The sequence below is a fragment of the Vulpes vulpes genome, chromosome 3, assembly GCF_048418805.1.
Source record: "Vulpes vulpes isolate BD-2025 chromosome 3, VulVul3, whole genome shotgun sequence".
Taxonomy (NCBI): domain Eukaryota; kingdom Metazoa; phylum Chordata; class Mammalia; order Carnivora; family Canidae; genus Vulpes; species Vulpes vulpes.
Window position 1 is genome coordinate 113001938 of NC_132782.1, and position 23718 is coordinate 113025655.

General features: G+C 43.9%; 2 protein-coding genes and 1 non-coding gene across 10 annotated transcripts; all 3 read right to left on the reverse strand.

Moving 5' to 3' along the window:
• Positions 1-1421: 1421 nt before the first annotated feature.
• On the reverse strand, positions 1422-10576 carry LOC112909119 (olfactory receptor 1F1-like). 8 transcript variants are annotated; one of them, XM_072751462.1, is made up of 4 exons: positions 10461-10561; positions 4235-4374; positions 3981-4058; positions 1422-3728 (listed from the first exon to the last, which is right to left on the reverse strand). In XM_072751462.1, exon 4 carries the CDS (start codon positions 3723-3725, stop codon positions 3156-3158), a length of 570 nt encoding a protein of 189 aa, XP_072607563.1. In that variant the 5' UTR covers positions 3726-3728; positions 3981-4058; positions 4235-4374; positions 10461-10561; the 3' UTR covers positions 1422-3155. The 8 variants fall into 8 exon arrangements, with proteins under 8 accessions (XP_072607563.1, XP_072607565.1, XP_072607559.1 ...); XM_072751464.1 differs by having other exon boundaries at positions 10408-10494; XM_072751458.1 differs by having other exon boundaries at positions 10061-10494.
• A 2835-nt stretch (positions 10577-13411) lies between these two features.
• OR1F1 (olfactory receptor family 1 subfamily F member 1) lies at positions 13412-14369 on the reverse strand. Its single transcript, XM_025984663.2, has one exon. It carries the CDS (start codon positions 14367-14369, stop codon positions 13434-13436), a length of 936 nt encoding a protein of 311 aa, XP_025840448.2. The 3' UTR covers positions 13412-13433.
• Positions 14370-23534: 9165 nt separating this feature from the next.
• TRNAR-CCU (transfer RNA arginine (anticodon CCU)) lies at positions 23535-23607 on the reverse strand. The gene has a single exon. It is a non-coding gene; the product is annotated as a tRNA-Arg (tRNA).
• Between the last annotated feature and the right edge of the window lie 111 nt (positions 23608-23718).

The window sequence follows — 23718 nt, forward strand, 5'->3', positions numbered from 1 at the left end:
GTTAACATTATGAACAGTCTATGCCCATAAATTTTATATTGATAAAAGGATAAAACAGGAATAAATACAATTATAAACATACATGCACCTAACAACAGAGCACCAAAATACATGAAACAAAGCCTCGTGGGTTTTTTAAAGATTTATTTAATTAATTAATTTATTTATTTGAGAGCGAGAGTGAGCACACAGCAGGGGGAAGGGCAGAGGGAGAAGGAGAAGCAGGCTCCCTGCTGAGCAGAGAGCCCAACAGGGGGCTCAATTCCAGAACCCTGGGATCATGATCTGAGCTGAAGGCAGAGGCTTAATGGACTGAGCCACCCAGGTTCCCCAAGCGGATGGTTTCTTTCAAAATTTAAGGAACAGGGCAGCCCTGGTAGCTCAGCGGTTTAGTGCTGCCTTTGGCCTGGGGTGTGATCCTGGAGACCTGGGATCAAGTCCCACGTTGGGCTCCCTGCATGGAGCCTGCTTCTCCCTCTGCCTGTGTCTCTGCCTCTCTCTCTCTCTCTGTGTTTGTGTCTCTCATGAATAAATAAATAAAAACTTAAAAAAAAACAACCAAAATTCAAGGAACAGGTATTTTCCATATTATTATGAAGAGTTTTTGGATATAAAGACTAAAAATTGAAATGCTGCCATTTATTCCATTAGGCAAACATATCAATACATAAATATGATAAACATAAAAATCTCACATTAAACTCAGAAACATACTCTGATTCTGAATTCTCTGTTTTGGTACAAGATGTCATTTTACCTATCTCTCTGAAATTAAGGGACACTATCCTATTTTCTTTTGTTCCTCAAAATCCAGGGCATTCTGTTCATGTTTTAACCAGTTGTTTCATACATTGGTCAGATTTTTATGTTCTACAATCATTTTTGAAATTAATTTTCTCATACTTTTAAATATATTTCCCTTATGTTTTTAGTTTTTTAAAGATTTTATTTATTTGTCCATGAGAGACAGAGAAAGAGGCAGAGACATAGGCAAAGGGAGAAGCAGTCCCCTCGCAGGGAGCTCAATGTGGGACTCGATCCTGGAACTCCAGGATCACACCCTGAGTCAAAGGCACGCTCAACCACTGAGCCACCCAGGCAACCCCTTTATGTTTTATTTTTATTTTAAGATTTTATTTACTTATTTATTTATTTATTTATTTATTTATTTATTTATTTATTTATTTGAGAGAGAGACGGGCAGAGACACAGGCAGAGGGAGAAGCAGGCTCCGTGCAGGGAGCCTGATGTGGGACTCCATCCCAGGTCTCCAGGATCATGCCCTGGGCTGAAGACGGCGCTAAACCACCAGGGCTGCCCTGTGTTTTATTTTACAAGCTGACTTACTAGTCAGCATATTTTCCTAGAACAACTTGTGGAAATATAGAAGTCCAGTAGAATAAAATTATGGAGATTACATAGCAATTTAGAAAAGCTTTATTATAAGAAATATTGTAGAAAACCAAGATATACATTATGTAAAATATCTTAGTGTACTGACATAAATTGAAGGCAGGGTGGAAAAAAAGATGTTGATTGACATGATTGACATGGCTGAGATTCTGGAAGATATTTCTTGTTTAACTTACCCATATTCCTGTTTTAATGCTATGTGACACAGAAAGCTCAGGTAAGATAAAAAATAATTAGCTTTAATGCATGGCAAAATTGAGGGTTCTTGGAGCCCTAAAAGAACACTTCTCTTTCCTGCCCCAACACCACTCTGGCCCTCCAGTAAGATGTGATCCTATCTCTATGTCTCTGTTGTGAGAAAGAGAAATCAGCCCTGACACCCAGGAGTTTCCTGGTATTCACAGCGAGGTGAATTCACAGCCCTAACCACAGCTAGGTTGGTGCTCTCCTGATGAACACGCAGAGTATCAGTACCACACAAGGCTACTCTGTGACTGTTAAGGACCGGGGCAAAAAGAGACTATAATTATGTCTGAACACAAAAATATGAACACTGTCCAAGCCACAGAGATGACCAAACTCCTTCCCCTATACTGGCTGATATGAGTCACTGGTACTTCTTCACTAATCAAAGCTTTGGCCTTAATCTACTCTTCCCTCCTAGATAAAGTATTTTTTTAATTTTTTTGAGAGAGAGAGTGTGTGTGTGTGTAAGCAGCGCGGCAAGGTGAGGGGGAAGGTACAGAGGGAGAAAGAAATGAGAGTCTCAAGGAGACCCCCTATGGAGTGCAGAGCCCGACGCAGGGCTTGATCTCACCATCCTGAGATCAGGACCTGAGCAGAAATCAAGAATCAGATGCTTAACTGACAGAGCCACCCAGAAGCCCCTCCTAGATAAAATATTTTCAGAATACTCAATCAGAATCGTAGCCACTATGTGATAGGATGTAATCCAGAGCACAGACTCAATTCCTTATATCCTCACTAAATTCACCTCACGCAAACTTAAGTCTTTTAGTAAGTCCTGTCTAGTCCCTTCCTACTAACATGCCTCACTACTGCCCATGGGAGTAATGAGCCTAATTATTAGTGAGCCTAATAAACCAGAATTATTCAACAAGATGTATGTTCATTGTGGGTTTGGGCTGGAGGTCACTGACAATTGTAACAGTCAGGTTATTTGGTATAGGATCTCTCTTTCCATCTTTATCCCAAAGCAAATAGATCAAGTTTGACCTCCCAATTCCCATAATAATAATAATTCTCATAGTAGAATTATTCTCTTACCAATGACAATAGCTAAGTTTTGCACAATAGAAAAAAAATACATGATCTAATTAGTTCCCTCCAAGATTTTCTTAGCCCATTTCATTACCAAGTAGAAAAAATTTCATAGCAAGCACTTTTCCAAGAGCCCCTTTTATGTCCTTGTTTCTCAGGCTGTAGATGAAGGGGTTCAGCATGGGAGTCACCACACTGAACATTACAGCGGCTGCTATATCTGTCTCAGCTAAGTGGGAGGATAAAGGATTGAAATACACAGCAATGATGGTGCCATAGAAGAGAGAAACCACAGCCAGGTGGAAGCCACAGGTGGAGAAGGCTTTCCATCTTCCCTTTGTGAATGGGACTCTCAGGATAGCACAGGTATTGCGGATATATGAAGCCAGGATGCAAATAAAGGGGGTGATCATGATCAACCCTGCTTCAAAAAGAATCATCACCTCAGCAGGAGGTGTGTGTCAGCAGGAGAGTTTCAGGAGGGGCATCGCATCACAGAAGAAGTGGGGGATGGCATTGTACCCACAAAATGAGAGTTGAGCCATCAGCAGGGTATGCAGTAGGACATTCAGGTTGGCAATGACCCATGACCCAGCAACCAGCAGGGCACAGAGCTGGTGGGTCATCTTTGTTGAGTAGTGTAAGGGGTGGCATAGGGCTACAAAGCAGTCATAGGCCATCACAGCCAGGAGGAAATTGTCCATGTCCACGAACATGAATACAAAGTACATCTGTGTGAGACAGCCAGAGAAGGAGATGGTCTGAGTGCCAAGTAAGTGGTTGGTCAGCATCTTGGGGACAGTGGTGGAGGAGAAGCAGATGTCCACAAAGGACAGGTTGCTGAGGAAGAAGTACATGGGGATGTGCAGGTGGGAGTCCATGCTGATGGCCAGGAGGATGAGCAGGTTTCCCAGGATGGTGGCCAGGTACATGCTCAGGAAGAGCACAAAGAGAAGCTGCTGCTGCTGGGGCTGCCTGGAGAGCCCGAGGAGGAGGAACTCGGAGACATTTGACTGGTTTGCCCCTCTCATGGTCTGGACACAGATGCAGAACAGAAGCAGAGCTCAGAAACCTAGAAGCTATGGCTTTGGGTACAACAATCCAAACTCTAGCTATGTAGTCATGTTAATAAAACCCGTATTAGAATTGCTCTGTCAGGATCCACCCCTAGTCTCTATAACCTCAACGTCCAACTCCTAGTCTGACATGACACTGGTCCCACTGGACTAATCTTGAAAATTTTATCAAATACAAAAACAAACAAAATACAAAAACAAACGGCTCACCAGGACAAGTAAAACAGTTATTACTGAGTGTATCTCAAGCTCCAGCTGATGGGTTCAGGACTCTATCATTCCCTGGATCTGGAAGATGTAACAAAGGAGGTTCTTCAAAGAACTTCCCCTATTAATAACTATATATATATATAAATAATTTACCCCATTAATATTTATAATATATATTATAGTATATGATATATATTATATTTATATATAATATATATTATAAATATATTTATATTAATCTGTTCCAATCTTACCTGGAAGAAATTGGTATTGTTGATATCAAGGGCTCTTCACCTTTGGGGAACCAATCAATGCTTTTCTTTATTGTAAAGTCTGGAGAGATATTGGTAGATCCTCAATGAGTGAGAAGCAGAAGTTCATGGCCTGAGCCCTTCTGTGGAGAAGGATGTTTGGGGAAATTAGAAACAGGTATTTACAGTGGCTTCCATGGCCACTGGGACCAGATTCCCTAAGAGCAGAAAGTAATTGTCCCACCTATTTCTTGGCCCCTGTGGACCGAACAATAATGACAAAGTATAAGTATCTAACCCCTGGTTCAGATAAAGCAATCTGGGTAGAGATGAGACACAGAGAAAATTCGCTGAGATCTCAAATTGCATCACTTTGCTGATCTGGGCTTATATTTATAGATTTGAAAATTCAATTGTTAAAAGATTTGTCTTACTCTCTTACCTCAGAAACAAATTATTGCAGTGTTACCTTAATGAATTCCCTTTTTCTTTCTTTTTGTAGATTTTATTTATTTATGAGAGACACAGAGAGAGAGGCAGAGACACAGGCAGAGGGAGAAGCAGGCTCTCTGTGGGGAGCCCAATGCAGGACTCTGTCCCAGGACCCTGGGATCAGGACCTGAGTCAAAGGCAGATGCTCAGCCACTGAGCTACCCAGGCGTCCTGTTCTTTTTTTCTTTCTTATCTGGTCACTTACTCTATACAGTTAGTGATGCATTTACAGATAGGGATGCAGGGTGGGGGGTGGCATTACACACTTGCACTAAATCCTTAAAAACTTTTGGTGTATGGACACCTGGGTGGCTCAGCAGTTGGACGTCTGCCTTCCGCTCAGGGTGAGATCCTAGAGTCCAGGATAGAGTCTCAGGATGGGTCCCGCATCCGGCTCCCTCCAGGGAGGCTGCTTCTCCCTCTGCCTGTGTCTCTGCCTCTGTGTCTCTCGTGAATAAATAAATAAAATCTTTAAAAAAAAATGGTGTAAAGGATAATCTGCCTGTAATTGGAAGGTGGCAATAGGGAAGATATCTATCAAGGAGAGCATAGCATGCCATGATTGAGAAACTGTTTTGGATGGCTCAGCGGATTAGTACCTGCCTTCAGCCCAGGGTGTGATCCTGGAGTCCCCAGGATCAAGTCCCGCGTCAGGCTGCCTGCATGGAGCCTGCTTCTCTCTCTGCCCCCCTCTCTTTCTCTCTCTCTTTCTCTCTCTCTCTCTCTCTCTCTCTCTCTGTGTCTCTCATGAATAAATAAATAAAATCTTAAAAAAAAAGAGAGAGAGAGAGAAACTGTAGGTTCCTAGAGTAGATTCTTTTGCGGTATCTTCCTGGCTCACAATGGATCACCGTTTTGTGAGAATGGTCCTCTAATTCACAGTCATAGGGGTATGGAATTCAGGAGCCCGATTTATACTCCAACACCTCCTGCCCAGGGAGGAGTCATGATCGGATTAGGGAACCTGGAACTGAGGCTAAAGACAAGTGGGTGATTCTCAAGTTTTTCCTTTCTTTTTTCTTTCCATCCCTCCATCCCTCTTTCTTTCTTCTAGAAGTAGCTGGGGAGGGAGGACTTGGCCTGATTATGTAAATCCAGAAGCTTGCAACTCTCTCCTGACTGCCTCATAGATGGAGAAACAAAGCCTAAAGAGAAGAGCAAAAAATTCAAACATAGAGAAGTAGAAATGAGCTGGACAGAGTACTGATGGGTGTTCAGTTCATGGTTCAAGTACTTTTCTGATGATTGGCTATATCGTGGTCTCACAATTCTTAGTTGCAAATAACAAAAATCAAGTCTTACTGAGTTAAACAGAAAAGTATTTCTTGAAAATGATGATGGATACCCTTCAAAACCACTGAGCAAGTGGAGAAACCACGCTAAGAAGGTCACACACCAATGGTAATGGCCCAAATCACATCACAGAACTGGTTTGATTAGCATATCACTATTTCTGCTGCCATCAAGCCTCAATGTCATAGTTCATGGCCTAACACAGCTATTGCTGGACATAGGATGCCATCAGCAGCACTTGGTAGTTCATCTTGCTGCAATGGCTATCATTGCTAGAAAAGGTCCTCCTGGTCTCCCCCTCTGAAGTGGATTCAAGGTGTCTGATGGGTAGTCGTATGCCCATGTCTTAGCTGCAAGAGGGGCTGGGAAATAAATTCTTCTGGGTTTCCTGTTAGGGAGGAAGAAGCTGGCTTTTTTTCTCAATGAAAATTAGGTAGGAAATTACCTAAGCCTTAGAAGGGGTAAAGAAGTTGGGAAGCCAAAAAGCATCATAAACGCCCACTAGGGGCAGCCTGGTGGCTCAGAGGTTTAGCGCCGCCTTCAGCCCAGGGCCTGATCCTGGAGACCTGGAATGGAGTCCCACATCAGGCTCTCTGCATGGAGCCTGCTTCTCTGCCTGTGTCTCTGCCTCTCTCTCTCTCTCTCTCTCTCTCTCTCTCTCTGTGTGTGTGTGTGTGTGTGTCTCATGAATAAACAAAATCTTTTTAAAAATGCCCACTAGAATCCATCTCTCCAGTTACACACATTATTAACACATACCCCTCTTACTAATTTATGCTTCAGTAGAAGACACACTATTTAGCCTAATATAATTCAACTATACTTCTCACAATATGGGAACAACTCAAGCCCATAAGTTACTCTATCCAGGTCCATAACAAGGATCTCAGTTACTCTAATCATGTTCCCATCATGACATTCTATTACTTCTGAATGAAACTTGAAAGATAACCAATAACTACATATCCTATGTGTATGTAAAACAGAGGGACAAAGTAGAGAAAAGAAGAAGGAAGCTAGAGTGCAAAAATACAGAAATATACATGTAACAAAGCAAAGAGGAAACTATGACTGGATATTGTAGACTTCATATCCACAGGTAGCCATGAACCCTTAGTTGTTATTAATAATTTTCCTTATCCACAATCTAATCCATGTTCCCATTGTCTTTAGCCAGCATCTCGGCTGTTCAAGTTTTTTATCTTTTATTTTTGAAAGATTTTATTTATTTATTCATTCATGAGAGACAGAGAGAGAGAGGCAGAGATACAGGCAGAGGGAGAAGCAGGCTCCCCGAGGGGAGCCCAATGTGGAACTCAATCCCGGGACTCCAGGACCACACCCTGAGCTGAAGGCAGACTCAGCTCAACCACTGAGCCACCCAGGTGCTCCATGTTCAAGTTTTTTTAAAATCTGATATAGTAACCCAAAATTTCATGTCGGAGAGATCTGACCTCCTTACAACCTTGCCATATAATATTATTGTAGTCTTTCATTAACTGCCATCAGAGGATGTGGTCATTCCAGAATCCATTCCAGGAGATCTTTCCATCCATAATCCTCTCTGCTACTAGTGTGTAACAGCAAAACTATTTTTTAGTCATATTCAAAGTCATAACAATATTAGAATCTCTTTTTTGGTCGGTTTATCCAGCACCAAATTGAACCCAAATTGACCAGCAAGTCTCCTCTGCAGAGCCCAGTGTCGCTGGGATACGAAGTAAAATTTTGTAAGTAGATTATTAGGTATTTTTAAATCTTTTTTTTTTTAATTTTTTTGTTAACTTTTATTTATTTATGATAGTCACAGAGAGAGAGAGAGAGGCAGAGACACAGGCAGAGGGAGAAGCAGGCTCCATGCACTGGGAGCCCGACGTGGGATTCGATCCCGGGTCTCCAGGATTGCGCCCTGGGCCAAAGGCAGGTGCCAAACCGCTGCGCCACCCAGGGATCCCGATTATTAGGTATTATAAAAAGTAATGCCCACTCCTACCTCTCATTTCCTTGCCCCATAGGGACGCCTGGGTGGCTCTGTTTGAGCGTCTACCTTCAGCTCAGGGCACGAACCCGGGCTTCTGGGATCAAGTCTCTCATCGGGCTCCTTGCTGGGAGCTGCTTCTCACTCTGCCCATGTCTCTGCCTCTCTCTCTCTCTCTCTGTGTCGCTCATGAATAAATAAATAAAATATTTTTTTTAATTCCTGGTTGGTAGAAAGTTCAGCAGATACTGTCCACTGGTATGAAACTTATGTTGTTTTTTTAAAATAGATTTAATGTATCTATTTGATGGGGGGGCACAAGCAGGGAGATAGGCAAAGGGAAAGGGGGAAGCAGGCTACCCTGAGTAAGGAGCCAGATATGGGGCTTGATCCCAGGACCCTGGGATCATGACCCAAGCCCAAGGCAAACACTTAACCAACTGAGCCACCCAGGTGCCCCTGAAATTGAAATTGCATCCTGTAAAACAGCACCCTAACCTCACAGGGTAACCTCAACTCATGCCCAAACTGAGTATTTTTTTTAAGATTTTATTTATTCATTAGAGACACACACAGAGAGAGGCAGAAATATAGGAAGAAGGAGAAGCAGGCTCCATGCAGTGAGCCCCATCTGGGACTTGATCCTGGGACTCTGGGATCACACCCTGAGCCAAAGGCTGACGCTCAACTGCTCAGCCACCCAGGCATCCCCTGGTAATGGTTTAGAAGAATGTTTCTAGTTCAGGACTTGTCATGAGACTGCAGATAAGTTGTCACAGAGACTCAGTCATCTGAATGCTTGACTGTGGCTGGAGGATGGGCTTCCAAGATGGTACCCTCACACTACTTGTGGCAATAAAGCCTCAATTCCTCACATCAACTTCTCCATAGAGCTAACTAGTTTCCCAGAGCAAGTGATTCAAGAAAGCAAGGTGGAAGGTGCAATATCTTTTATGATGGAGCTCCTACAGTCACACAACATTTTTACAACATGTTCCGCACAACATTTCCACAGTTCCACAACAATCTGTTAACACAGTTACATGGACAGAATGGTTATGTTCACACAAAATTCATGTTGAAACCCTAACACCCAAGGTGGACAGTAGGAGGCAGGGCCTCGGGAAGGCGATCCAGTCATGAGGGCAAAACTCTCACTAATGGTATTAGTGCACTTACAACAGAAGGCCTGAGGAAGTTCCCTTGTCCTTTCCACTATATGGAAAAGATTCAGATTCCACTGAAATCTTTTTTTTCCACTATGTGGAAAAGATTTCAGATTACACTGAAAAGATCGCCATCTATGAACCAGGAAATAGGCTCTCACCAGACACCAAATGTGCCAACATCTTGATCCTGGATTTTCCAGCCTCCAGAATGGTGAAAAAAATACATTTCTGTTGCTTATAACTACACAGTCTATGGTATTTTTTTACAGCAGCCTGAATGGATTAAGACAAAATCAGCCCAAGTCAATGTGGGAAAGGATTACACAATACCAGGATCACTGGGAGCCATCTCGGCAACTAGTTATCACATTCCTTCTATTAGGGATTTATTTATTTGAGAGACAGAGAAAGCGAACGAGCACGTGAGCATAAGAGCAGGGGGAGGGGCAGAGGGGGAGAGACCGAGAGAATCTAAGCCAAGTCTCTACTGAACAGGGACCCCAAACTGGCGCTCCACCCCCGGACCCTGACTGAGATCGTGACCCAAGCGGAATCAACAGTCAGATGCTTAACTGACTGAGTCGTCCAGGCGACTCACATTATAAAGTCAGTTCCTAAAAAAAATAATAAAAATAAAAATAAAAAAAATAAAGTCAGTTCCTTGTCTGGAAATGATGTTTGTGGGATGCAGGTGGGATAGATGCATTCACCCCTAATGTACAGCCTCCAGTCTTTAAACCTCACGTTGATTAGTGTCTCTTTGTGTATTATTACTTTCCTCTTCTGAGCGCTTCCGCTCACTCCCAGGTACCTATGCTCTCAAAGGTTTCTACCTGTATCACACCACTTTCATGATATCATCTTGGTTAAGTGACAAGTGATACATACGGAAATCACCTGGGCGTGAGGTTAAAGCGAAGGTTCGAATTCGGAAAGTCTGAGATGCGGCCCGAGGTTATGCATTTCTAATTAGCACCCAGGCAATGCCTGGGTCCTCCGAGTAAAGAGACGCCCGTTTTTCCGCTGCTGGCCCCTCAGACAAACGCCTTTGGAAAGGATATGCGAACTGGAAGTCAGGCCTTGACCTCCGACGGTCTCAGCCTGTGGAAGCAGGAGATAGGCATCCTGAACCCCTGTGCCCCATCCTAACTGGGGAGGACGGTGAGGCGGAGCCCTAGGGACCGAGGCAGGTGCAGCGCCGGGCTCTGGGACCCGCCCGTTGCCCAGGTTTTGCGGGCACCTACCCCAGAGCCCGACTTTACGCCGTTTCGGGGGGAAAAGATTCAGAGCCACTTACGGCAACGCAGAAAGCCCAACCCACGCGAGAGTTCGCAGCCCGCCGCGCTCTGAAAACCTAAGCCGCACCTCCTCGCGGAGCCGGCGCCCAGCGGAGGCCCCGCCCCATACCTAATTGGGCCAGAGTACGGGGGGGGGGGGGGCGACGCAGTCTCTGATTGGTTCCGTTTGAGGGCGGGTACAGCGCTTCCCGGAAGTGATACCGCCTGACCCGCCTTTTCCGCGCTGCGCCTGCGTGGGGCCGCCTAGCCTGGGGAGGTCCCCTGGCGGAGACCCCGACACCCACGGGCTGGGAGGTGGGAGTGCGAAATGTAAAGGGACCCCAAATGCTTAGAAATCAAAGTAAAGAATATTTCAGCGCAGTGTTTTTTAAAGTGAGAATTAATGCAAAAAATCTTATACCAGGGACGCCTGGGTGGCTCAGCGATTGAGCATCTGCCTTTGGCTCAGGGCGTGATCCCGGGGTCTTGGGATCGAGTCCCACGTCGGGCTCCCTGCGTGGACCCTGCTTCTCCCTCTGCCTATGTCTCTGAGTCTCTCATGAACAAATAAGTAAAATATTTTTTAAAAATCTTATACCAAAATACAAGAATTTTAAAGACAAGGTAAGCTGGAAGTTAATATTATTTAAGACCTTCACTTGTCAAGAGAAATTATCAAATACGGCAATTCTTTCAGTTGAAACAGAGGTAAGTAAAGAAGATTCTGAAAACATTACTGATGAGTTTACTTATACTAAGCAAAGCCCAACGCCGGGTGCCCTACCCAGGTACCCCTGTTATATTCCGTTGTTTTCTTTCTATTTTTGTTACTATTACTAAAAGAACTCTCAGAGGGCACCTGGGTGGCTCAGTTGGTTGAGTGCCTTCTGCTCAGGTCGTGGTCCAGGGTCTGAGGGTTCTGGGATTAAGCCCCCTTTGGGCTCCCTGCTCAACGGGAAGTCTGCTTTTCCCTCTCCCTCTGCCACTCTCCCTGCTTGTGCTCTTGTGAGCTCTTTCATTCTCTCTTGAATGAATGAATAAATAAAATATTTTTTTAAAAAGTTAAAATAGGGATCCCTGGGTGGCGCAGCGGTTTAGCGCCTGCCTTTGGCCCAGGGCGCGATCCTGGAGACCCGGGATCGAATCCCACGTCGGGCTCCCGGTGCATGGAGCCTGCTTCTCCCTCTGCCTGTGTCTCTGCCTCTTGCTCTGTCTGTGTGTGACTATCATAAATAAATAAAAATTTAAAAAAAAAAAAGTTAAAATATCTCTCAGGTTGGGGTCTCCAGAAGCACATGCTTTTTGTTCCCCTGTTCAGTATTTTTTTTAATTTTTATTTATTTATTTATGATAGTCACACAGAGAGAGAGAGAGACATAGGCAGAGGGAGAAGCAGGCTCCATGCACCGGGAGCCCACGTGGGATTCGACCCCAGGTCTCCAGGATCCCGCCCTGAGCCAAAGGCAGGCGCTAAACCGCTGCGCCACCCAGGGATCCCATCCCCTATTCAGTATTAATGGTTTGCATGTGTAATATGTATCAGGAGCCAAACTTTTTATGGGCGCCCAAGGTGAATAGTTTATGTGTGTGATCCTTGAGCATCTAACAATCTTTAGAATGCCTAAGGGCAAAGAAGAAAGAGAAGAGGAAGCAGCAATAACCGGACTACACAGTATCACATATATAATAACTCAAAGAAGAGTTCTCTGTGGGAACTCAGGAGAGGGAATGAGAATCTCAGCGTAGAGAAATCATCAAAGGCTTCATAGGGGAAATATTGCCTTGGATCTTGAAGATTCAGAAAAGGTTTCCCTCAGGGAGAAGGACAAGGCATCCTGAACAGATGAAATAGCAAATGTTAAACTGTTTCTCCAAAATCAAGGAAATGCCTTATGCTAAATATACCCCCATGAAGCAAGGCAATCAAATTGAATGATGAAAAACTGCCACAGATTGTTTGTGTGCCCTTCCAAAAAAATTAATAGGTTGAAACATAACCCGCGATGTATAGTATTTGGAGGTGGGACCTTTGGGAGGTGACTACATCATGAGTGGGAGAGCCCTCATGAAGGAAATAGTGCCCTCATAAAAGAGACCCCAGAGAGCTCCCTCACTCCTTTCACCACTTGAGGACACAGAAAGAAGAACCAGTAAGAAGGCTCTCATCAGACACTGAATCTGCTGGCACCTTGATCTGGCACTGCCAGCCTCCAGAACTGTGAGAAATAAATATTTGTTGTTTAAGCTACCCAGTGTATGGTATTTTTGTTAGAGCAGCCCAAGTGGACAAGTAAGAGCACTAAAAATTAAGAAGTGTTCTTTGGATTTCATATGAGGCTTAGGATTGTGAATTCAGCCAAAGGACCTGCCCTGTCAGCAGAGGGACACTTGAGCCCACAGAGAAATTCAGTGACTTTTTCACCTCTATTGTTTACCTCTATTATACATCAAATCTTAGGGTTTCTAGGCTCACTCTTCATAATGAGCAATCATAAAGTACATCCAAAGCAGCATGTCAACTCAGAAATTACCTTAGAAGCCCCAGGGACCTTAAAGAGGAAAAAATGCCAGTGCCTGCATCCCATTCCAGAAATTCTAGTTTAACTGGTCAAAATTTAATTGGCCAGCATCCACCTATATGTTGTCAAACCTCCCCAGGTGATACTGTCATGTATCCAAGATTGAAAAACACTGCCTTAGAATCAGAGTATTTCCAAAAAGGAAGTGAAAAAAAAATTGTTACATATAAATTTTCAGAGTGATCACTTAGGAAAAACTTGACCTTTATGCAAAGTAGGTTTAAATACAGTAATTAGAAACAAATAAGATTACCTATTTAAAGGAGCGGGGTTGTACTTAAGTCTAAGTTCATTCATAATTGTCTATTGAGAGTATTTATTCTCAGTTCTTTGCAGACCCCTTGATTGCTACATTTCAGCGAGTTGGTGAAGATTAATATGCCTGAAAATAATAGGTCTGTTATACTTGCATCACTAAGAGCATGACTTTCTCCCCATCATTTTTTGTAGAGCCCCTTTCAAGTCCCTGTTCCTCAGGCTGTAGATGAAGGGGTTCAGCATGGGAGTCACCACTGTGTACATCACAGTAGCTGTGGTGTCCTTCTCAGAAGAGTGTGAAGACAAAGGGTTGAAATACACAGCAATGATGGTGCCATAGAAGAGAGAAACCACAGCCAGGTGGGAGCCACAGGTGGAGAAGGCTTTCCATCTTCCCTTTGTGGATGGGACTCTCAGGATAGCACAGGTAATGTGGATATATGAGGCCAGGATGCAAATAAAGGGGGTGATCATGATCAGAGAGCCCTCGGTCAGAATCATCACCTCATTGAGGTGTGTGTCAGAGCAGGAGAGTTTCAGGAGAGGTGTCACATCACAGAAGAAGTGGGGGATGGCATTGTACCCACAAAATGAGAGTTGAGCCATCAGCAGGGTATGCAGTAGGACATTCAGGTTGGCAATGACCCATGACCCAGCAACCAGCAGGGCACAGAGCTGGTGGGTCATCTTTGTTGAGTAGTGTAAGGGGTGGCATATGGCTAAAAAGCGGTCATAGGCCATCACAGCCAGGATGAAATTGTCCATGTCCACGAACATGAATACAAAGTACATCTGTGTGAGACAGCCAGAGAAGGAGATGGTCTGAGTGCCAAGTAAGTGGTTGGTCAGCATCTTGGGGACAGTGGTGGAGGAGAAGCAGATGTCCACAAAGGACAGGTTGCTGAGGAAGAAGTACATGGGGATGTGCAGGCGGGAGTCCATGCTGATGGCCAGGAGGATGAGCAGGTTTCCCAGGATGGTGGCCAGGTACATGCTCAGGAAGAGCACAAAGAGAAGCTGCTGCTGCTGGGGCTGCCTGGAGAGCCCGAGGAGGAGGAACTCGGAGACACTTGACTGGTTTGCCCCCCTCATGGGGCTGGAAGCCTGAGCCCAGAGGCAGACAAAGCAGGGACAATCCAAAAGCCTGGAAAACGATGGTTAAAGCAGAGCAACTAAGAAGACTGGAAGGAGATAGGCTGTGTGACATAGGTGAGGCACTAGAACCTTGCTCCCTGTGTGCTTTGGCCAGTGATGGCCTTTTCTGTGCCATCATTCATTCTTCCCTCAGGAAAATGAAAGCCATGCCTCTGGAAGGACATTGAAAGATTGTGACAATGGTTTTATCCATAAATTCTTTGTATGTTTAAACTTTGTATCATGACCTTATATCTTTAAATAGTGTCATAAATTGGGGCACCTGGGCGGCTCAGTTGGTTAAGCATCTGCCTTTGCCTCAGTGTAATCCTGGGGTCCTGGGATCAAGCCCTACATTGGGCTCCCTGATCCCAGGAAGGCTGCTTCTCCCTCTCCTCCCTACTTGTTCTCCCTCTCAAATAAATAAAATATTTTTTAGAATAGTGTCATAAATCACGATAGACATAAGAATATTAATAGAGAGGTTAATATTTATAATGAGCACTGGAGAACACATGTAAGTGGTTACCAAAGAGACTGACATATAGTAAGCACACACCCTAATAAAGGATATTGATGTCATGGTTATCATTAGTGGTGTTGCCTTACAGGACATTTTTGATTTCCAGTGTCTCTAATCTGGACACGTTACACATTCCTAACATATTTGCTCTGAGGATAATATCAGTGATCAGTCAGTATGATAATGTGCACTTTACAGAGCTCTGAGCCAGCCCTTCTTGGTTGTGTCCACTGAGCTCCCTCAGTCTAACTTGTAAAATGGAAATGGAAATGGAAATGACACAGAATTATGGGCATGAACTTGGTCAACTAGTTTTCCCGACAGCTCAGGTCTCATTCAGGTCTCATAAACATACAGGACATATAAGGTCATGACTGGGTCATTGCAAGGACGGTTGATGATCTCAGAACTGTTTCTTTGGTTCCATTAAAAAAAAAATATGTAGTGAGAAGTACCCTCCACAAAGGTTTATCTTAACAATCAGCTATTGATAGTCTCACTGATCTGACTCTTACCTGGAAAGAACGACATTTATTACAGTCACAAGAAATCCAAAGTTTGCTTCACTTTTCCAGACCTGGCCAGAGATTGTTGATTTGAGCAAAAGGGACTTGTCTTTCAGGTTTTCAGGATAAATCTGCTTGAACAAGGGCGGGAGTACACAGACTCAAGCCTTGGTACAGGAAGGAGGTTTGAGGGAATCAGAGGGCCAGCTCTTTACAAGAGTCTCCATGGCCACTAGGGCCATAGTCCCTAAGAGCCTCATTAGAGACAAACAGCAAGTAATTAATTGTCCCTTCTCCTTGGGCTCTTTTGGATCCAACACTGATGATAAAGACCTGTTATCTGAGTTACATTATTGCAGCTTTAGGGCTTGGCAATATTGCAAATGATGCAATCTTTTAGGGGAAATCATTAGCAACAATTTTTTCTACAGAGAAAACTCACAATCCTATATTTTATCCCCACCCAAGCTGCAATGGTGTCCTTGTTAGGAAATATATATGATGCTCTATAGGAATTAAAAGAATAAACTTTGGATTCACACAGATGTACACTTAATTCTCAGATCCAATATTACCAGTTGTACAACCTAGAGAAATCTATCAACCTTCACAGAACCACAAAATAATATTCATTTTGTACAGTTGTGCAGATTAAGTTAGGTAATTTATATAAATCATCTCATGACCCCTACTCTCATCAATGCACTGGGCTTAGAGACCATGTCCACTACACGAAGGCTGAAGGGATTCACATCCTTCACTCTCTACTCAATTATCTATGTTCTAGATAAAAATAATTTGGAAATACTATCTTGTGTTCATAGGGCAATAGTCATTTTCATTTTCATTTCATAAGTTGATAAGTTTTTTATTCTATATTTTAATTTGGGGGTAAATGAAGTAGAATAGGAACTATTGTTGAGTCCATTTATAAATTAGTATAACATGGATGCCAATGAGGAACATAGAACTTCTTTTTTTTTTTTTTTTTGAACATAGAATTTCTAAGTCCAATAGTTACCACTCCATAGTACTGAAGACAAGATCTGGCTTTAAGGTGCCCATGAATCTTTTGATCTTATGCACTGTAAAGTTTTACTTTCCTGAGTTGATAATATGAAAGGGTTACTCATAAAAACCATACACTTGGGCCAGAAATGGCATCTGAATCACTAAAAAAAAATGTCTTCTGAAGGTGCCTGGGTGGTCGTCAGTTAAGCGTCTGTCTTCAGCTCAGGTCATGATTCTGGAGTTCCAGGATTGAGCCCTACATCAGGCATTGGACTTCCTGCTCAGCAGAGAATCTGCCTCTCCCTTTCCCTCTGCTCCTCCCCCTGCTCATGTGATCTCTCCGTCTCTCTCTGTCTCTGTCTGTATCTCTCTGTCTCTCTCTAAGTAATTAAAATCTTTTTTTTTTTTTTTTTAATGTCTTCTGGGGATCGCTGGGTGGCTCAATGGTTGAGTGTCTACCTTCTGCCCAGGGCATAATCCCGAGGTCCTGGGACTGGTCCCGCATTGGGTTCCCCCATAGAGAGCCTGCTTCTCCTTCTGCCTTGTCTCTGCCTCTCTCTCTCTCTCTGTCTCTCATGAATAAATAAATAAAATCTTTAAAAAAAGAAAAAAAATAAAAATGTCTTCTGGAGGGATCCCTGGGTGGCGCAGCGGTTTAGCGCCTGCCTTTGGCCCGGGGCGCGATCTGGAGACCCGGAATCGAATCCCACGTTGGGCTCCCGGTGCATGGAGCCTGCTTCTCCCTCTGCCTATGTCTCTGCCTCTCTCTCTCTCTCTCTCTCTCTCTCTCCCTCTCTGTGTGTGTGACTATCATAAATAAATAAAAATTTTAAAAAATGTCTTCTGGAAACCAGAGTGTTACTCTAACTGATCTTTCACTTTGAGTTATTTATGAATAATGTATTTATTTAAAGATTTTATTCATTTATTCATGAGATACACAGAGAGGAGAGAGAGAGAGGCAGAGACACAGGCAGAGGGAGAAGCAGGCTCCATGCAGGGAGCCCGCTGTGGGATGTGGGACTCGATTCCAGGTCTCCAGGAACAGGCCCTGGGATGAAGACGGCGGTAAATTGCTGAGCCACCCCGGCTGCCCTGAACAATGTATTCTACATTCTGATTATGACATCTCAATAAATATTCATCTGCTCCTAGTAACTCAAGATAAGAACCTCAGGGCCATAATGAGTCCTCATACCTCCATCAGACTCATATCAGATATCAAGTTCTGCACATTCTATCCCCAAAACAGGCCAAGAACACTTCACAATGTTCATTATCAAGGACCTGTGGATGAGGGGGAAAGTAGTTCCCGAATTACTAAAAAAATTGTTTGCAAGTGATGAAAAACCAACTCCTAACAGCTTACGAGAAGTAGAATCTATTGCTGGATGTAATTGCAAAGTCCAAAGTTCTTGCAAGTTTCAGGCAGGGCTACATGCAGGGGCCCAAAAAATGGTGTCAGGACCTGTATTTCTCATCTATTTTATTTGTTTCTGTTTGACTTCATTCTACAGACTATTTCTCTCCATATGGCAGACAGGGTGGCCACCAGCACCTCCAAACTCACATCCTCCCGGACTAGCAATCCCTGGCCATGCTTTATCACCTGAGCCAGCCAGGTGCCCCTAACAGTGTTTGTTTATTTATTTATTTATTCATTCATTCATTCATTCATTCATTCAGAGAGAGCGAGAGAGAGGCAGAGACACAGGCAGAGAGAGAAGCAGGCCCCATGAAGGAAGCCCGATGTGGGACTCAATCCCTGGTCTCCAGGATCACACCCCAGGCTGCAGGCAGCACTGAACCACTGCGCCACCAGGGCTGCCCCAGTGTTTATTTATTAACTCCAGCCAAGGCTGTGATCATTCCTTCTTGGATCCACACCCAAATCTGAACCAACCACTTTGTATGGGAGAGTGGGGTGTTCTGGTCATCCTAGATCATACACCCAATGCATTCCATGTGATAATCCAGTGATGTACATTATCATCAGGACTGAATGGAGGAGAGGAGGAGTTTCCCCAAACAGATCCAAAGAATGGAAGTGGGAAGGAATGTCCTTGAACAAAAAAATCTAGTTACTATGATCCACTAGTTGCTCCATCAGCTGAGTTAAACAAAGGATTGGAGAAGGAACACTTAAGAAAAAAGGATAAATTAGTAAGCTGTTTTTATTTTTTTTAAAGATTTTATTTATTTAATCATGAGAGACACAGAGAGAGAGAGGCAGACACACAGGCAGAGGGAGAAGCAGGCTCCATGCAGGAAGCCTGATGTGGGACTTGATCCTGGACCCCAGGATCATGCCCTGGGCCAAAGGCAGGCACTAAATTGCTGAGCAACCAAGGGACCCCCAGTAAGCTGTTTTTAAAGTTAAGGTGAACTGGGGCACCTGGATGGCCTATTTGCTTAAGTTTCAGACTCTTGATTTCAGTTCAGGTAATGATCTCAGTGTGGCAGGACCAAGCCCAACCTCAGGCCCTATAGTCAGCAAGTAGTCTGCTGAGATTCTCTCCCTGTCCCTTTGCCCCTCCCCCCGATTACACACACACACTCTCTCTCTCTTTCTCCTTCTAATAAATAAAATCTTTTTAAAAAATAAAAGTTAAAGTGAACTAAACAAGAAACAAAATCTGCAATCAATGACAACCCAGTATCAGTGAACACCCCTAGTACTCAGATATTGGTTTCTAAACACCATTTTCTATTAAAAAGAAATAGGATTCCATAGAGACAGGGCTGATTCCAAGTCTGGGCAAGAATAAAGTAAGGTGAGTCTAGGACATTATATGTGTGCCAGTAAATAAGAAAATACTCAAAGTTCAACGAGGACATTTCTAACCTACAAATGACCTTCAAATGGATCACCAATCCATACACGGTAATTTAAAGGCTCTCCCACTGGCCAAATTTGAAACAATTTGAGTATCAATAGAATAATAACCATAAGTGATTATAAAACATCAAATATATTAAAATCTGTGAATCAGTAATAATAGTATAAAAATTAAGGTTATTTGTCATAACTAGAGGTGAATATAAATAAAGGGAAAGAATTTAGCATGTACCCTGTTTTTTAAAAACACTCTGAAGGTCACCTTGGGTCATTTTTTGGGAAAAACTTTTCTTTTACAGAATAATGCCAGTTAAGAAATACAGAAAAATGATAGAACTAGGAAACCTTCATTTTTAACTCCCAGTGAAATAAATTATTGAGACAATGATTATGAAACAATGTTAAAGCAGTATGTAGTAAGTTGTTGGGGAACAGGACATTCATATAGTATCAAATTATATCACTTTATAGGTTACCAATTTCATTTTTTAAAGATTTTAATTATTTATTTGTCAGGTTGAGAGAGAGAGAGCACAAGCAGGGGGAGTGGCAGGCAGAGGGAGAAGCAGGCTCCCTGCTGAGCAAGGAACCCCATGCAAGACAGTCCCAGGACCCCAGGATCATGACCTGAGCCAAAGGCAGATGCTTAACTGTCTAAGGCACCTAGGTGTCCCATACTTCTAATTTCAAGGGTAAAATAAAACATTATAAGAATTGCTTTTATAGGGGCACCTGGGTGACTCAATTGGTTAAGTGTCTGCTTTCAGCTCAGGTCATGATCTAAGAGTCCTGAGTTCGAGCCCCGCATTCAGTTCCCTGCTCAGTGGGGAGCCTTCTCTGTCTCTCCCTCTGCTTGCAACTTTCCCTGCTTGTGTTCTCTCTCTCTTTCTGTCAAGTAAATAAATAAAATATTTTTTAAATTGCTTTTATAAAGTCACTACCATAAACCATCTTTCCCAGTGACACACCTTTACCAAGTTATCAAATACCATTACTAATACCCCCAATCCTATACAACACCATAGGACTTAGTGAAGCCTTCCTTTTTTCCAGTTCCACCAGTGAGAAAACTGGTTCCCATTAGCCTCAATAATATTAACTTATTTGTTCAGCCCTCTGTACATAGCCCATTTCCTGACACCACTAGGCTGCTTTCTAGGTTGGCCATGGCAGGCCACCCTGCTCTGCCACCTGGACCTGTGCCAAGCTAGCTCTCCTGTCAGATCTCAAATGAGAACTATTTGCAACAAATTTATGGGCTTGATTCTCTGTAGAAGTAGCTCACAACCATGAGACACTGGACATATGGAGACACTCTTAGTTGTCACAACTATGGAGAAACTGGCATCTAGAAGATAAAGCCCAAGGGTGCTGTTAAACATTCCGCTGTGTTCAGGATGGCCCCGTACAACAGGAAATGATCTGGTTTATGATGTCAAAAGTGCCAAGATTGAGAATAGACTACATCTAATTAAAATGATACAGTCCTGGGCAGCCCTGGTGGCCTAGCGGTTTAGCATCACCTTCAGCCCAGGGTGTGGTCCTGGAGACCTGGAATTGAGTCCCATGTCGGGCCCCCTGCATGGATCCACCTCCTCCCTCTGCCTGTGTCTCTGCCTCTCTCTCTCTGTGTGTGTTGGTCATAAATAAAAAAAAAATAAAATGATACAGTCCTATGCACATCATGTTTCTGAGTCTTGCTAACTTTTAAAAAATATTTTATTTATTTATTTATGTATGTATGTATGTATGAGAGACACACAGAGAAAGGCAGAGACACACAGGCAGAGGGAGAAGCAGGCTCCCTGTAGGGCTCCAGGATCGTGACCTGAGCCAAAGGCAGATGTTCAACCACTGAGCCACCCAGGTGCCCCTGAGTCTTGCTAACTTTTAAGAAGTTTCACCCAAGGATATCTACTGGGCATGTATTTAAGGAATGTCAGCTTTCTCATCCTTCTCTTCTGCCTAGTGCACAAGAAGAAAGGCAATCCTATGCCCACTTTGGGACTTGAACTCACAATGCTGGGATTAAGAGTCTCATGCTCTATTGACTGAGCTAGGTGTCAGCACACAGCTGCCACTTCTAGTCAGAAAAGAGTGTAAACGCACCGTTGGCATGACCACCAGGATAGAGCTGGAGCACCGCTAACTGTTGGCTGAAGGAGAAACACACACACCGAGGATTTGATCCAGGTCTCCTGGTCAGCAAGTGGCTCAGGGACTTTGTGGTCAGGGTCCTGGAGCAGGGTCTCAATCACAGAACCCACCCAGCAGGAAAACGCCTCCCTTGCTGGGACCTTGTGTCTTCCCATAAGTTGTAGGTCCCAAAGGTGCCCCAGCATACCCCAAACCACTGGCCTATGAGTCATTCAGTCATTCAAATGTTTATTGAACACCTACTATAAGCACTTATTGGCAATACAGTAATTAACAAAATGGATTGTTTAAGATAGAAGAAGAAAAGGAGTCAGATTCTGGATCAGGGGAAGTTGCTCCTTTTCATTTTTATTTTCTTCCTCACTAAGCTTGATGCCTGCAACTTAACAGGCCACATTGACATTTAACCTGAGCATGAAATGCATTATGCGTCTTATCAGGGGCGATTGGCCCTCTCTCCTCTGTTTTGATACTAGCGCTGCTCACTTTTGTTATTTTTTTAATTTTATTTATTTAATCATGAAAGAGAGAGAGGCAGAGGGAGAAGCAGGCTCCATGCAGGGAGCCCGACATAGGACTCGATCCTGGGTCTCCAGGATCACTCCCTGGGCCGAAGACGACACTAAACCGCTGAGCCACCGGGGCTGCCCCACTTTTGTTATTAAAAGGAAAAAAGGGGGCACCTGGATGGCTCAGTTGGTTAAGCGCCTGCCTTCTGCTCAGGTGATGATCTCCGGGTATGGGATGCAGCCTCATGTAGAGCTCTCTGCTCAGCGGGGAGTCTGCTTCTCCCTCTCCCTCTGCCCCTACCCCTGCTCATTCTCTCTCTCTCTCTCAAATAAATAAGATATTTTTTAACTAAAAAGAAAAAACAAAAAAGCACTGGAGGTGGCTGCTCTGAGATTTGATTCTGGACCCCATGCACCTGAGCAAGAACACAAGCCTCACATGGCATTTCTGAGGACACAGGACCTTTGGGTCACCCAGAGTGCTGAGTTACACGCCTGTCAAAAACAGCATTTGCTGGACACCAAAATCCTGGACTGACACCAAGACTCGAATAACGAGGCCCTGAGGGAATTTTAAAAAGTCCCAGAAGCAGCTATGTTGAAACAATAGAACTCCTGGCAGAAAAATCACCTACAATCTTTTTTTATTATTATTATTCATGAGAGACACAAAGAGAGAGGCAGAGACACAGGAGGAGGGAGAAGCAGGCTCCATGTAGGAGCCCAATGTGGGACTCGATTCTGGGACCCCAGGGTCATGCCCTGGGCCGAAGGCAGGCGCTAAACCGCTGAGCCACCCTGGGATCTCACCACCCACGATCTTTTTTTTTTTTTTTTTTTTTTTAATTTATGATAGTCACACAGAGAGAGAGAGAGGCAGAGAGAGAAGCAGGCTCCATGCACCGGGAGCCCAAGGTGGGATTCAATCCCGGGTCTCCGGGATCGCGCCCTGGGCCAAAGGCAGGCACTAAACCCCTGCGCCACCCAGGGATTCCCCCCACCCACGGTCTTAACTCAGATCAAGTCAACGTTATCATTGGCCGGTGTCACCTTTGATTCTCTCCAAACGCTCATTCAGTTCTGACATTCATGTATCATAGGTGCAACATCTGTTTTCCACATTTTCTGTTTACCTTTTGAACTTCATACTTTGCATTTTGCTAGTTTCTATTTTCTTCCCTTGCCTGCGTGGCCCTGAGTGTTCACAGCCTTTTACACCCATTTCCCTTTTGGGCACTCCTGCTAAAACAACTGTGGCTTGAGTTACCATTTTTACAAAAATCGGAACACACACACACCCCTGCACAGTGGAGCTTTACAGCAGAGACTCTTAGTACGTTCATTAGCCAGTTTTCCTTGTAGCCGTCAGTACTTCTAAGACAGACTTTTATCAAAGTGTGGCACATTCCTCTTTCCCTACTGATTGGGTAGAAGAGAAACTTCCCGCCGTTTCTTTACAGATCTTAGAAGAGCCTTTGAGTTCCACCTGGTTTTTTCCTTCCTTTCTAGTGGGTGGGTTTTTCCCACCCTGTAATCTAAAACTTCCTGACACACACCTAAAGGCTATGTCCTTCCTATTACCCCAGGTGGGACTCGAACCCACAATCCCTGGCTTAGGAGGCCAGTGCCTTATCCATTAGGCCACTGGGGCGGCTACTGAGCTGCTTGCTCAATGGCTAGAAAGTGTTGCAGAGATTGGTTTGGGTACTTACTCAAAACCAGACTGAGTCTCTGCAGCGTGCATTCAAGCTTTCAGAACAGT

What these genes read in the sequence shown, in the direction of transcription:
- LOC112909119 (XM_072751463.1), bottom strand. Translation starts at nt 3,725, where the DNA reads ATGAGAGGGGCAAACCAGTCAAATGTCTCCGAGTTCCTCCTCCTCGGG.
- OR1F1 (XM_025984663.2), bottom strand. Translation starts at nt 14,369, where the DNA reads ATGAGGGGGGCAAACCAGTCAAGTGTCTCCGAGTTCCTCCTCCTCGGG.